Raw genomic sequence first — 13,749 nt, 5'->3', positions numbered from 1 at the left:
TTCTCTGGCCCCCTTACATCATGGATCTTACCCTATCTCATGACCCCAGCTCGAAGTGTCTCCTTTGGCACGTGGTTTGCTTGGCCAGGGGGAGGGAACTCATCCCCCAAGTTCACCAGGGTACTATTGGCGCAGAGCTGGTGCTTGATGTGTCCAGTGAAGGAAGGAAACCAGCTTGGCTCCCGGTTCCGCTCGAGAATTTGGGGTGAGCTTTGCCTAGAGGCAGGGTCCAGGAGCCACTGCAAGCTTCCTCCTTCACCCTCAGCATCCCACACCTGGGCGCCCCACCCAGGGGCACACAGAACTGGTACTCAGGATCTTAGTTTATGAAACGGGGCTGTGCGTCATCAGGCCCTGCCTACCTCTCTGAGAATCCAGGTGGAGAGAAAGGGAAGTCAAGGGCAGGGAAGATCCTTCCGGGTGATGGGCAGAGTGGGGGGCGGGGGTCCCAGGGTCTGGGTCAAATTCAGCTTTGTGACTTTGGGAAAAGCACTCAGTCGTCTTGGGCCTCGGTTTCTCCTTCTGTTAAAACGAGGGTAGGGGATGAGGATGCTTCTTAAAGGGCTTTCTCAAGCCCGACCGTTACTGGGGGGGCGTTCGGGGGTCCCGCCCAGCCGACCGGCCGCGGCCCCTCCCCGCCGGCCGGGCCGCGCGTCCGAGGTACTCACCGCGGAGCGCGCCCCCCGCCCGGCCCGCAGCCCGAGCCCGAGCCCCGGCGCGCGGGCGAGCGCGTGACTGCGGCCGCGGGGCCCGCGCCAGCCCCCCGCCGCCGATTAGTCAGCAGTTGCTCGGGGCCCGCGCCTCCCCCGCCGGCCTCCGCTTCCCCCGGGCCGCGCTCTTGCGCGACGCTCCCTGGAGCCGCCGGGCGCAACCATCGCGGGCGGCGGGCGGGGGGCGCGGACCCGGGCTCGCGGCCGCCGCGCTCGGCTCGTATCCCGCCGCCCGCGGGCGACTCGGGCAAGGCGCGTCCGCCGCGGCCTCCGGGGGCCCGGGCCGGCGAGGGCCCCGCGCGCCCCGCCCCGAGCCCCGCCCCGCGCGCGCCCCGCCCCGCGCACCCCCGCGCCCGCCGTGGTAGCGCCCGAGCTGCGCGCGGCGCGCCTGCGCAGTGCGGCGCCTGGAGGGAAAGCGAGAGGGAGACGGACGTTGAGAGAACGAGGAGGAAGGAGAGAAAATGGCGTCCACGGGTGAGTGCGGCGGGGCCGCGGCCGCGCCGCCGGCGGCCGGGACGCCCGAGCCGGGCCGCCCGTCGCTGGGGGGCCCGGGGTGGGCGCGGGGGCGGCGGGGAGGGCCGGGGTCCCCGCCGCGGCCCCGCGAGTCGGCCGCGCTCCCTCCCCTCCCCCACCGGCGGGCCGGTTCTGGAACCTTCCGGCCCGGGCGCGCGGTGGGGCCGCGGCGGCGGCGGCGGGGGCGCGCGGGCCGCCCCGGGGCCTCCATTGTGTGCGGCCGCGGCCCCGCGCCGCCGCCGCCACGTGGGCGGGGCCTGGCCCGGGGGCCCGCGTGGACGGCCGGGCGGGCGGGCGGGGGCCGCGGGAACCCGGGGCGGCCCGGGAGGAGAGGCCCCGGGCGGGGAGGCGCCGCCGCCCGCACCGGACCCGCGCCCCGGGCCGCGCGGCCTCTCGGAGCCCGCCCCTCCCCCTCTGCCTCTCCCTTGAACTCGCCGCTTTTTATGTTTCGGCGTGAACCGGCCTCTTCCTTTTCCCCAGAAAGCCATTAAGCGGCTTCCCGGGGCCCCTTCGCAGCCGCCGCCGAGGGAGAGCGGTTGTATAACCAGGCCGGCCTGGATCGGGAGGTCAGAAATGCTCCCGGGAAGAAATCTTTGGTTTCTGCGGCCCCGGAGGAACAAAAAGCCGGAGCTGGCCTATGAATCAGGCCTGGGCCGCCGTCTTGCACGGTTGTTCGCCCGCGTCAGGCCGACGGGCATGTTTATTTCGTGGGCCGATAAATCAGGCGAGGGAAAGGAGGCGTCGGGCCGGCTCCGAAAGAAAAAGCCCGGCGTGGAGCCCTCGACGGCAGCGGGAAGGGTGGACCTCGCCAGCCCGAGGGGGGCAGCCCAGCCTTCACCTGCCCTTTGCAGCCAGTTGGTTCACGCAGCGCGGTTTTGGGGAGGGTGGAGTGTTTTTTGCCTGGGGGCGGGGTATTCTTAGATACCCTGATTCTCCCGGGCGCTAGAGGCAGTGAGCTAAAAGGAAGACCGGACGAGCTTTGGGTCCTTCCGAATTTTATTTTGGAAATATCCCAGCATCCAGCGAGTGGAGGGCAATTTAAGAACTCCCCATCTTTGTGATCAGGAAACAGGTACATGTTGGCTCTTGGTGCCAGGCTACCAGGAATGTCCCTAGAAGAGGACTTTGAAATACCACATTCCAAGACATCTTGTTTGGAAGTGACTTTTTCGGTGTCCTTTCAAGTCTCTTGCACCATAAAGTCCGAGAGGGCAAATGTGTAGAAATTTTTTTGAGGTGCAACATGGCCTTTGTTTTTTTTTAAAAGCAAGCTTTTGTTTGCTGGTAATCACTGTGTACTGAATTAGTACAAGTGTGGCTTACATAGGTACACGGTATTAGGCCCTGCTGAGAGACTTTTGGGGGAGTCACACAATTTATCTGAACCCATCCTGTAAAATGTAGGAGTTTGGCTAGACCTTTTAAAAGTTTCTCCAGCTAGGTGTGGTAGTACACACCTGTAATCCCAGTACTTGGGAGGCTGAAACGGGAGGGTCACAGGTTCAAAGCCAGCCTGAGTAATTTAGCAAGAGCCCGTTGTAAAATAAAAGAGGCAGGGGGTGTCGTTCAGAGGTAGAATGCCTCTGGATTCAGTACCCAGTAATAAGTAAAAAGCTCAGCTGAACTGAGATGGCACTTGCCTGTGATCCCAAAATTACAGAATCACAGGCTCGTGGCCAGCCTCAGCTGGTAGTGATATTCTCGTTCATCCACCTAGTGAGGCCCTGTTTCAAAACAAAAAAAATAAAATTGGGTTGGGGGGTTAGAGCTCAGGTAGAATGCCCCTGGGTTCAGTCCCAAATACTACTCAAAAAAAGGAAAGAAGACTTCTCAAGCCCTTCCGGCCTTAGAGCAAAACATTTCAGCCCCAACAAAGCTGCCCCACGCTGACTTGAATGCATTATGTAGTCTGAAGCTCTAAATCTCTACTGAAGTAGTGGCTTCCCTGTAGGATCTCACCACTGCCGTGGTAATGGTTGGTGACCTCTCATCCGTGTCCTGTGGTGAGGTACCTGCAGCATGTGTCCATCTTAGAATTACAATGCGGGCTCCTAAGCAAGCACCATTCAGACCAAGACATAGAGCGCTACCAGCACTCTAGATTACAGCTCTTCTCCTCAGCCTGTGCTATATTTATTAGTAAAGTTGCATTTGGGATTAAAAACAAACACAACTGGTTGTTTAATAATCTGACCTGTGTGTAACCGTAGCATGTTTGAAGCCAGTTGATGTTTGTGTGCTGTAGATAAGCTTAAGTTCTCATGAAGCAAATGTGCTGCCTCCCTTAGCCACCAGTGTAGGGCCACATCATCTGGTTTCGTGCTGATCTGAGGTCATTAGCTGTTATTTATCAGCTTTGCCAATTTTATGTTTTACATAACTGCTCTTGTGTAAAAGTCTTGCAAACATTGAGCTACATCTCATTTTTTCATGCTGAAACCTCAGCAAAATGTAGGCTAAAATACTTGATTTTAGATGCTTTGCTATGTTTATTTTGTGCATGCTAAGCTGGGCTTGGTGGTGGCACACTCTTGTCATCCCAGCATTCGGGAGGCTGATACCTGAGGATCTCAGTTCGCGGACAGCCTCAGCTACTTAGTGAGGCCCTCTGCAACTCAGTGAGACCCAGTTTAAAAATAAAGAATAAAAAATAGAGCAGGGGGTGTAGCTCGGAGATCGAATGCCCCTGGTGGGTTCCATCCCCAGACCCACAACAAACGAAAGCAAAAACAAAAAGAAAATGCTTTGAAAATGTCTTAGGTCAATTTTTCATCATAGAGAGCCCTTGAGCAGTGGATTTGATAATACTGGGTGATTCAGGGTATTCAGAGGAAGGAAAGTAATCAAGTGAACAGCAGAAGTAGAAAAACAAGCCATTTTAAAGAGGTGGAGTCAGCAGGGCATGGTGGCACACGCTTGTAATCCTAGCATTTGGGAGGCTGAGACAGGAGGATTGCCATTCACGGACAACCTCAGCTACTTAGTGAGGCCCTTTGCAACTCAGTGAGACCCTGTTTCAAAAATAAAGAATAAAAAATAGGGCTGGGGTTATAGCTTGGAGGTAGAATGCCCCTGGGTTCCATCCCCAGTACTGCTAAATAAATAAATAGGGGGAGTCTGCAAACTACTCTCAGGCTAGGAGATTGTGAGGCATTTTTGGATGCATGGAGTGGGGGAGAATCCCTCCATGAAGAACTAAGATGTTAGCAGGGCCTGGTCGTGCATGCTAATACTTGGGAGGCTGAGACCAGAGGGTTGCAAGTTCCAGAACAGTCTCAGCAAATAGTGAGGCTCTCATTAACCTAGGGAGATCCCGTTTCCAAATAAAAATAAGATAGGTCTGGGGTGTAGTTTGGAGGTAGAATGCCCCTGTGTTCAATCCCCAGTGCCCCCCCCAACACACACACACAAAGAACTGAGATACCAACTGTTGCTTTTGGATGAGGGATCTTTCTTATTGGAAAAGAAAAGACCCTTTTGTTCTGTCTTGATGGCAGTGCTGTCTCAAACCTTGAACAGGATATGTATTCTTGTGGAGAGAAAAGAAGTGGGCAGAATTTTTAAAAATAATTAACTGCCTTTTGGGGGGAGCCTAAATTTATATAACTTCAGTAGTGCTGTGAAAGCTTCTTAGCTGTTTATTATTTTTTCTTACTACTTGTAGTCTCTTGTTCATCAGTATAAACACTTGTTCAATTTGGTAAATTTCATGTGAAAAAAATCAAAGGCTGATTTATTTATTTTGCGGTACTAGGAATGGAACCCAGGGGCATTCTACCTCTGAGCTACACCACCAGCCCTATTTTTTATTTTAAAAGGGTTTCAGTGAATTGCAAAGGACCTCACTAAGTAGCTGGGGCTGTCGGTGAACCATGATCCTCCAGTCTCAGCCTCCCAAGTGCTGGGATTACACGCGTGCACTACCACTTCCCTTTTTTTGTTTTTTGAAAAAGGGTCTCACTAATAATTGAGGCTGTCAGCAAACTGCATTCCTCTTGTCTCCCTCCCAAATGCTGGTGCTGTCACGCCAGGCCCATAGCAGGCTGTGTGTGTGTGTGTGTGTGTGTGTGTGTGTGTGTGTGTGGTATTGGGGTTCCTGGAAGCCCTTCTACCTCTGGGCTACACAACCAGACCTTTTTTTTTTTTTTTTTTTTTTTAACAGGGTCTCTCAAGCCAGCAAGGCTGGCTTCGAACCTGTGGGATCCTCCTGTCTCCGACTCCCAGGTGCAGGGATTACAAGCGTTGCTACCACGCCCAGCATTAACAGGCTTTTTTTTTTTTTTTTTGGGTGGTACTGGGGTTCCTGGAAGCCCTTCTACCTCCGGGCTACACTCCCAGACCTATTTTTACATTTTTATTTGGAAACAGGGTCTCCTAAGCCAGTGTGCGCAGCTGGCTTCGAACCTGCGCGATCCTCCTGTCTCTGCCTCCCAAGCGCGGGGATTACAAGCGTGCGCCACCACGCCCAGCGAACAGGCTTATTTAAAGCAAAGAGAATCTGATGTTGGGGGGTGCTCTATTTTTATTTTTTTGGCTCCTGGGATAGAACCCAGGGTATTTTTCCTGAGTTCCACTCCCAGCCCAATTTTTCATTCTTAATTTTGAAACATGATCTCACCGCGTTACCGAGAGCCTTACAAGTTCCTGAGGCTGGCCACGAACCTGTGGTCCTCCTGTCTCAGCAAGCCTGTGCCACCACACCCAGCTCCTATCTATTTATTTATTTATTTATTTATTTATTTATTTATGCCATTGCTGGAGATGGAAGCCAGGGGTATTCTACCTCTTGAGTCACATCCCCGGCCCTATTTTTTTTTTTTTTTTTTTTTTTTTTTTTTTTTTTTACTTGGCGGTACTGGGTATGGAACCCAGGGGCATTGTACCTCCAAGCAGTACCCCCAGTTCTATTTTTTAGACTTTCTAATCTTGAAACAGTCTCACTGAGATGATGCAAAGGGCCTCACTAAGTAGCTGAGGCTGTCTGCAAACCTTGATCATCCTGTGATCATCATTACTCCTGTCTCAGCCTCCCAAATGCTGGGATTATAAGCGTGCTCCACCATGCTAGCTTTTTTTTTTTTTTTTTTTTTACATCTTGGAATAAGGTCTCACTGAATTGCTAAAGTCCTTGGTAAGTTGCTGAGGATGGCTTTGAACCAGCAATACTTTTGAGTCTCAGCCTCCCAAGAGTACTGGGATTGCAGGCATGTGTTACCATGCCCAGCTTCCCCCCCCCCTTTTTTTTTTTTTTTTTTTTTTTTTTTTTTCCTAGCTCCCTTTTTAAGTTCACTTTGGGATTTATTTTACTTTTTGCCATACTGGGAATTGAACCCAGGGGCATTCTACCTCCGAGGTGCACCCCCAGCTCTATTTTTGTTCTTTATTTTGAAACCGGATCTCACTGAGTTGTGGAGAGCCTCACTAAGTAGCTGAGGCTGGCTTCAAACCAGTAATCCTTCTGTTTCAGCTTCCCAAGTACTGGGATTACAAACATGCACTGCCACGCCCAGTTTATATCTAGTTGTTTTGTTTTTGGTGGTACTGGGGATTCCTGGAAGCCCTTCTACCTCCAGGCTACACTCCCAGACCTGTTTTTTATATTTTTATTTGGAAACAGGGTCAATAAGCCAGCGCGGCTGGCTTCGAACCCGTGCGATCCTCCTGTCTCTGCCTCCCAAGCGCGGGGTTACAAGCGTGCCCACCACGCCCAGCTATATCTAGCTTTTGAGTTACTCTACAGATGCATCTCTGACCCAGTCAGCAGACTCTTTAAAACGCTAGGTGGTAATGACTATCCTTGTTTTTTGTCATTTCAATTTGCCGTCATTGTTCAGGAATTAGGATTTGTCTCACTTCCTAAAGTGGGGGAGTGGTAGAAAAAGTTTCTCAGGAAGTGCAGCTACTTGTATGATCAGTCTGATGTTAAGCATTGTAATAGTGTTGCGTGTGTGTGTGTGTGTGTGTGTGTACTGGGGTGGAAGCTAGGGGCTTTTCTACCTCCAGGCTATCCTCCCAGACCTGTTTTTGTACTTCATTTGAAAACAGAGTCTCACTAAGTTGCTGAGCCTCACTAAGTAGCAGAGGCTGGCTTTGAACGTGTGACCCTCCTGTCTCAGCCTCCCAAGCACGGGGATTACAAGCGTGCAGCACCACATCCAGCTCACATGCTTCCTTTTTATTGAAGAAAAAGCAGCATATTTTGAGGTCTTGAATGATGAGCGTGCATTTGAAATGAAAGCCTGTGGGAAAGGGGGTTTTGTGATTGTGAGAACTTGAATAGCATCACTGCCAAACCAGCTGTTCTTGGCCTAGTTAGCTAGTGCCATATTCCAGTTTCTGAGTTTAACTGGCTTAAACTTAATTGTTTTGGTTTGGTGTTGAGAAATATTCAGACTACCTGTGACGGCTGTAGGTCCCCTCTGAAGTTAACGAATCCTTGCCGCCCGAATTCCTTCCCCTTTTCCTCTTAGCCGTGTCTTTGCTGACTTTACACTGTTTTCTCCTTGTTTCCTCTAGATTACAGTACCTACAGCCAAGCTGCAGCCCAGCAGGGGTAAGTCAGTCTTTTATGACAGTGTTTTGTCTGTGAATGTTTGAGTGTGGAGTCTCCTATAGTTGTATAAAGTGTAGTAGTAGAATCAGAATGTTCTATATTCAATTCTTGCACTTCATTCTTTTGCAGCTACAGCGCTTACACCGCCCAGCCAACTCAAGGATATGCACAGACCACCCAGGTAATTGTTGAGATAATTATATGTAGCTACGTCTCCAAGCATAATGTCTCTATTGGCCATTAAAATAATATTTAACTTTTTTTAAGTAACAGGAAATACTAATAGTACTTTATGTGTAGTCATTGAAAACTCAGGAATTTTCATTTTTCAGTGGAGTTACAAAAGGCTCTATTCTGCCTTCATAAGTGAAAACATCTCTGGATGTGTGGTGGTACACGCTTATAATCCCAGTACTTGGGAGACCGAGATAAGAGGATCTCAGGTTCATGGCTAACCTCAGCAACACAAGGCCTTCTGCAATTTTGTGAGACCTGTTTCGAAATAAGTAGGGCATGGTGGTGCATGCTTGTGATCCGAGGTTGAGACTGGAGGATTGCGGAGAGCCTCAGCTACTTAGGCTCTATGCAACTCAGTGAAACCCTATTTCTCCCCCCACCCCCTTTACTAGGGATGGAACCCAGAAGCATTCTACCTCCAAGCTACACACCCAGCCCTGTTTTTATTTATTTATTTGTTTATTTTGTGGATCTGAGGGTGGAACCCAGGAACATTCAACCTCTGAGGTACACCCCCTGCCCTATTTTTTTATTCTTTATTTTGAAACAGGGTCTCACTAAGTTACAGAGGGCCTCGCTAAGTAGTAGAGACTATCCGTGAACCCTGATCCTTCAGTCTCAGCCTCCCGAATTCTGAGATTAAAACAGTGCTCACCACGCCTGGCTTATTCTTTATTTTGTAGCGGGGTCTCACTGAGTTGAAAGGACCTCACTGAATAACTGAGGCTATCCACAAACCGCAATCCTCCCGTCTCAGCCTCCTGAATGCTGGGATTCAAGTGTGCACCACCATGCCTGGCTCTGAGACCCTTTTTCAAAAAGTAAAGAATAAAATATCGGGCTGGGGGTGTAGCTTGCAGGGAGAATGCCCCTGGGCCCTGGGTTCAATCCTCAGTACCGCTAAATAAATTAATTAAATAAATAAATAAATCCCCAGTACCGCAAATTAAACAAACAATAAAAATAGGGCCTGGGAAGCCAGGTGTGGTGGCACACATTTGTAATCCCAGCATTTGAGAGGCTGAGACTGGAAGATCGTGGTTCACAAACAGCCTCAGCTACTTAGGCCCTTTGCAACTCAGATCCTGTTTCAAAATAAAGAAAAAAATGGGGCTGGGGGTGTAGCTTGGACGTTGAATGCCTCTGAGTTCCATCCCCAGTACCTCGTGCCCTCCCCCCCCAAAAAAAAAAAATAGGGCCTGGGGTGTGGCTCAGAGGCAGAATGCCCTTGGGTTTAGTCCTCACAATGAATGAATGAATTCTAAATCTTGGGGAGTGGCTTTCCATTACTTTCTAAGCTCTATCATTTCTCAAGTTAGGTACCCTGTCCCATGTTTGTTCTTCTGCGTGCTATTATGTTTGTTTGCGAGTCTGGAGCTGGAACCCAGAGGCATTTGACCTCCGAGCTACATCCCCTGCCCAATTTTTTGTTTGTTTGTTTGTTTGTTTCGTGGTACTGGGGTTCCTGGAAACCCTTCTACCTCCGGGCCACACTTCCAGACCTATTTTATACTTTTTTATTTGGAAACAGGGTCTCTTAAGCCAGTGCACGCGGCTGGCTTCGAACCTGCGCGATCCTCCTGTCTCCGCCTCCCAAGCGCAGGGATTACAAGCGTGCGCCACCACGCCCGGCCCATCTTTATTTAAAACAGGGTCTCACTGAGTTGCGAGGGGCCTCACTAAGTAGCTGAGGCTGTCCGCGAACCACGATCCTCAGGTCTCAGCCTCCCGAATGCTGGGATTACAAGTGTGCCACTATTATGTTTATTTAACTTAATCATTTTATCAGTTCTGCAAGAGAAAATGATAATTTTTGACCAGATGAGAAAATTGCAGTTTGTAGAGAATAAATAACTTGCCAATGGTGGCACTGTAAGTACTGGGGCGTACTCTAAAAGTAATGGCTCCCTGCCTCTAGAGAGTCCTGTATTATTTCAAGTACATGAATTTGCACTTAAAAAATTAGAAATTACATTTCTTTCTTTTTTGTGGTGGTGGTACTACGGATGGAACCCCTTCTCCGGGCTATACTCCCAGGTCTATTTTATATTTTTATTTGGAAATAGGGTCTCTTAATTAAGCCAGCAAGACTGGCTTCAAACCTACGCGATCCTCCTGTCTCTGCCTCCCAAGCGTGGGGATTACAAGCATGTGCCACTACACCCGGCATTTTATTCTTTATTTTGAAACAGCATCTCACTAAATAAGCTGGGGCTGTCCGCAAATCACGATCCTCCAGTCTCAGCCTCCTGAGTGCTGTGATTACAAGCGTGAGCCACCACACGTGGCTGTAATTAGCCTTCTTTAATATAATCTCAAATTCTGAAATGATCCATGCCATAAAGTAAATACTTTTTTGTTTTTATTTATTTTATTTATTTATTTTGGGTAGTTTGGGGGTGGAACCCAGAGGCCTTCTCCTCTGGGCTATACTCCCAGGCCTGTTTTATATTTTATTTGGAAACAGGGTCTCACCAAGTTGCTAAGAGCCTCCCAAGCCCGGGGATTATAAGCGTGCGCCACCACCATGCTTGGCTAAAGTAGCTACTAATAATGCATGGTAACACTTTCTAGAACAGGCAGAATGTGATGTCTGGCAAATCTTACACAACTGGTCATTAAACTAAATTTACAATAAGATTTTGCTAATATCTGAAAGTACAGCTCATTCCTTGCTTGACTTCTACTTATTATTGAGGTCCAAGTTCAAAAGACAGTAGTCTTAATATTACCATAAAGAACATTCAGTTTTCTGGTTCATGTTCTTTGAAATATTGTAATACTTTTAGTCTTTGTGTCGTGCTGAAAATCTGTTTTTCAAATTTATCTGGCAATTTTTAGCCACATCCTGATTTTCTTTTCTACTTGTCCATTTTGTCTTTCTAATCATTTGTTTCCAGTTGCTGAGACTGTGATGGACTAAGTGCTGTCAGTTATACACCTGTGCCCTTATGGTGGTTCCATTGAGAGTATCTCATTAACTTCCTGTATGGCTAAGTTAGGTTTTGCCTATTTATTTCAGAAACTTTGTGTAACTTTGTTAAACTGTGAGCAAATCAGATAGTAAGCATGCTATTTATTTATTTATTTATTTATTTATTGAAGGTTTGGGGTTGGAACCCAGGAGCATTCAACCTCTGAACTGCACCCCCTGCCCTATTTTTTATTCTTTATTTTGAAACAGGGTCTCACACTAAGTTGCAAAAAAGTCTTTTCAAAAGCCAGGCATGGTGGTGCATGCTTGTGATCCCAGTACTTGGAATGCTGAGAAAGGATTGCACAGCTTTGAAGCCAGCCTCTCGACAACTTAGTTGAGACCCTGTTTCCAAAGAAAATATAAAATAGGTGTGGGAGTGTAGCCTGAAGGTAGAAAGCCCCTGGGTTTCATCCCTAGTACCACAAAAGTGGGGGGAGTATTTTCAACTATGGTTCTCCATTTAGAACTTAGAAATAAGTCCATTTTTCTCTGTGCATTTCTCTTGGAGCAGGCATATGGGCAACAAAGCTATGGAACCTATGGACAGCCGACAGACGTCAGCTATACCCAGGCTCAGAGCACTGCCACCTATGGGCAGACCGCGTACGCAGCCTCCTATGGACAGCCTCCCACTGGTAAGGCAGGCCCGGAGGGCTTCCGGTCGGGCTGGATGTGCGGCCTTTGCCAAGAGGCTTGTTGCTCTTGTTCTTGGTTATAGATTCTGATCTTTTATTCTAAAAAAGGGGTTTTTGTTGTTTCTGGGGGTTTTTTTTTCCCCCCTTTCATAAATTCTCCTTGAAGGATAAAGGATGTGGGTGGGATAAATTCCAAGAAAGAAAATAACTTTTAACTTTTACACTACTGAATAATCTCAAAAGGAAGACTAAAATTGTGTGCTATTGCTTAATACTGAGTAAGAATGAGCCTTCTAAAACTGAGCTGCTTGAATATCAAACTGGTTTTCACATCTGTTTCCTTCATCTGATAGTACCCTCTACTTTTTGTTTTGTGCTTTCCACAGTAGAAGGGACCAGTACAGGTTTGACTATCCTGCTCATTCTTGCATGGGAAATGCTCTCCATCTTGTCTAACCCTGTAATGTTAACCCTCTAGGTGTTTTCATTTGTTTAACCCCCAGACTTCTAACATCACACACAAGGTGCTAACGAAAAAACTTTCAGATTCTTGTCCTTTATGATTTGGGGAAAGGTTTTATTTAACATGTCTTTTTATCAAGCCTTAATAATAGTAGTTCACCTTCCCAAAGGTATTTCAGATGATTACTTACCAGTTGATTTCCTGCTATTCCCTGAAGGATGGATTGCATGATTAGATTTATTTAGAGAAGCTCACTGCCACCATGCATGTATCATGTTTGTCTGTTGTTGGTTTCCAGTTCAGACACATTTTATTTTCTGTTTTAAGTGTTAGGAATTATTTTAATTCATAGTATGTCATACACACACATACACACATTTATATATATTTCAGGAAGCCAAAAGAACAAACTATTGTATCTGATAGTGAGGTTGAGTGAAGTATGTGATAAATCAGTGACATTTTTGTGTGTGTGGTGCTGGGGATTGAACTCCCAGGGGCGTTCTCCCTCCGAGATATCACCCCAGCCTGATTGTTTTATTCTTTTTATTTTTGTTTGTTTGTTTATATATTTTATGGTGCTGGGGGTTGAACCCAGAAGTATTCTACCTTTGGACTATACCCCCAGCCCAATTTATTCATTTACTTAATTTTGCAGTGCTGGGGATAAAACCAAGGGGCATTGTACCTTCGAGCTGCACCCCCAGCCTTTTTTTTTTTTTTTTTTTTAATTCTTTATTTTGAAACAGTGTCTCACTGAGTTGCAAAGGGACTAAGTAGCTAAGGCTTTCTAGGAACCTCAATCCTTCTCTCTCAGCCTCCCAAATGCTGGGATTATAAGCGTGTGCCACCACGCTGGGCTTCCATTTTATGTTTTATTTAGAAATAGAGTCTCGCTAGGTTGATGAGAGTCTACTTGGTGAGGCTGTTCTCGAACCTGTGATCCTCCTGTGTCTCAGCTTGCCAAGTACAGTGATTACAGGGGATGCTCCACCACACCCAGGTCAAAACACTTTTTGGTGAGGGGCAAGTCTGGGGATGGAACCCAGGGGCATTTGTCCTCCGAGCTATACCCCCTGCCCAATTTTTCATTCTTTCTTTTGAAACAGGCCCTCTGCAACTCAGTGAGACCCTAAGTAAGTAGCTGAGGCTGTCCGGGAACCATGATCCTCCGGTCTCAGCCTCCCGAATGCTGGTTTACAAGCATGTGCCACCACGCCTGGCTTCAAAACATTTTTTTTTTTCCAGTACTGGAGATTGAACACAGGGCATTCTACCTCCGAGCTATGCCCCCAGCCCTATTTTTTATTCTTTGTTTTGAAACAGGGTCTCACTGAGTTGCAAAGGACCTCACTAAGTAGCTGAAGCTGTCAGTGAACCACGATCCTCCTGTCTCAGCCTCCCAAATGCTGGAATTACAAGTGTGTGCCAACACACCCAGCTTCTGACTCAGTTTTGAGACAGGGTCTCTTTAAGTTGCAGAGGGTCTCAATAAGTAACTGAGGCTGTCTGCGAACCCACATCCTCCTGTCTTAGCCTCCCAAGTATAGTGGGATTACAAGCGCGCACCACCACACCCAGCTCCCTGTAACTTTTTTTTAAATTCATTTAGTGTTATATGATGGTTCAGGCTCCCTACTTCCCCTATTTTTATAACATAA

The 13,749-nt window shown here is 48.2% G+C and overlaps 1 protein-coding gene across 1 annotated transcript in view; it reads left to right on the top strand.

Annotated features, from left to right (window-relative positions):
* Window positions 1–1,171: 1,171 nt before the first annotated feature.
* EWSR1 (EWS RNA binding protein 1) overlaps window positions 1,172–13,749 on the top strand; it is a gene marked incomplete at both ends in the record, with an annotated part of 37,648 nt that continues 25,070 nt past the window's right edge. Inside the window, 6 exons of the mRNA XM_080717566.1 lie at window positions 1,172–1,603; window positions 1,704–1,947; window positions 7,740–7,776; window positions 7,906–7,957; window positions 11,502–11,625; window positions 12,012–12,029. Of these exons, the coding sequence (XP_080573692.1) occupies window positions 1,172–1,603; window positions 1,704–1,947; window positions 7,740–7,776; window positions 7,906–7,957; window positions 11,502–11,625; window positions 12,012–12,029 (907 nt within the window). The remainder of the gene's footprint in view (window positions 1,604–1,703; window positions 1,948–7,739; window positions 7,777–7,905; window positions 7,958–11,501; window positions 11,626–12,011; window positions 12,030–13,749) is intronic.

Source organism: Muscardinus avellanarius (assembly GCF_963383645.1).
Source record: "Muscardinus avellanarius genome assembly, chromosome: 21".
NCBI lineage: Eukaryota > Metazoa > Chordata > Mammalia > Rodentia > Gliridae > Muscardinus > Muscardinus avellanarius.
The sequence above is the reverse complement of the archived record's forward strand: the minus strand, read 5'-3'. Positions and strand labels throughout refer to the sequence as shown.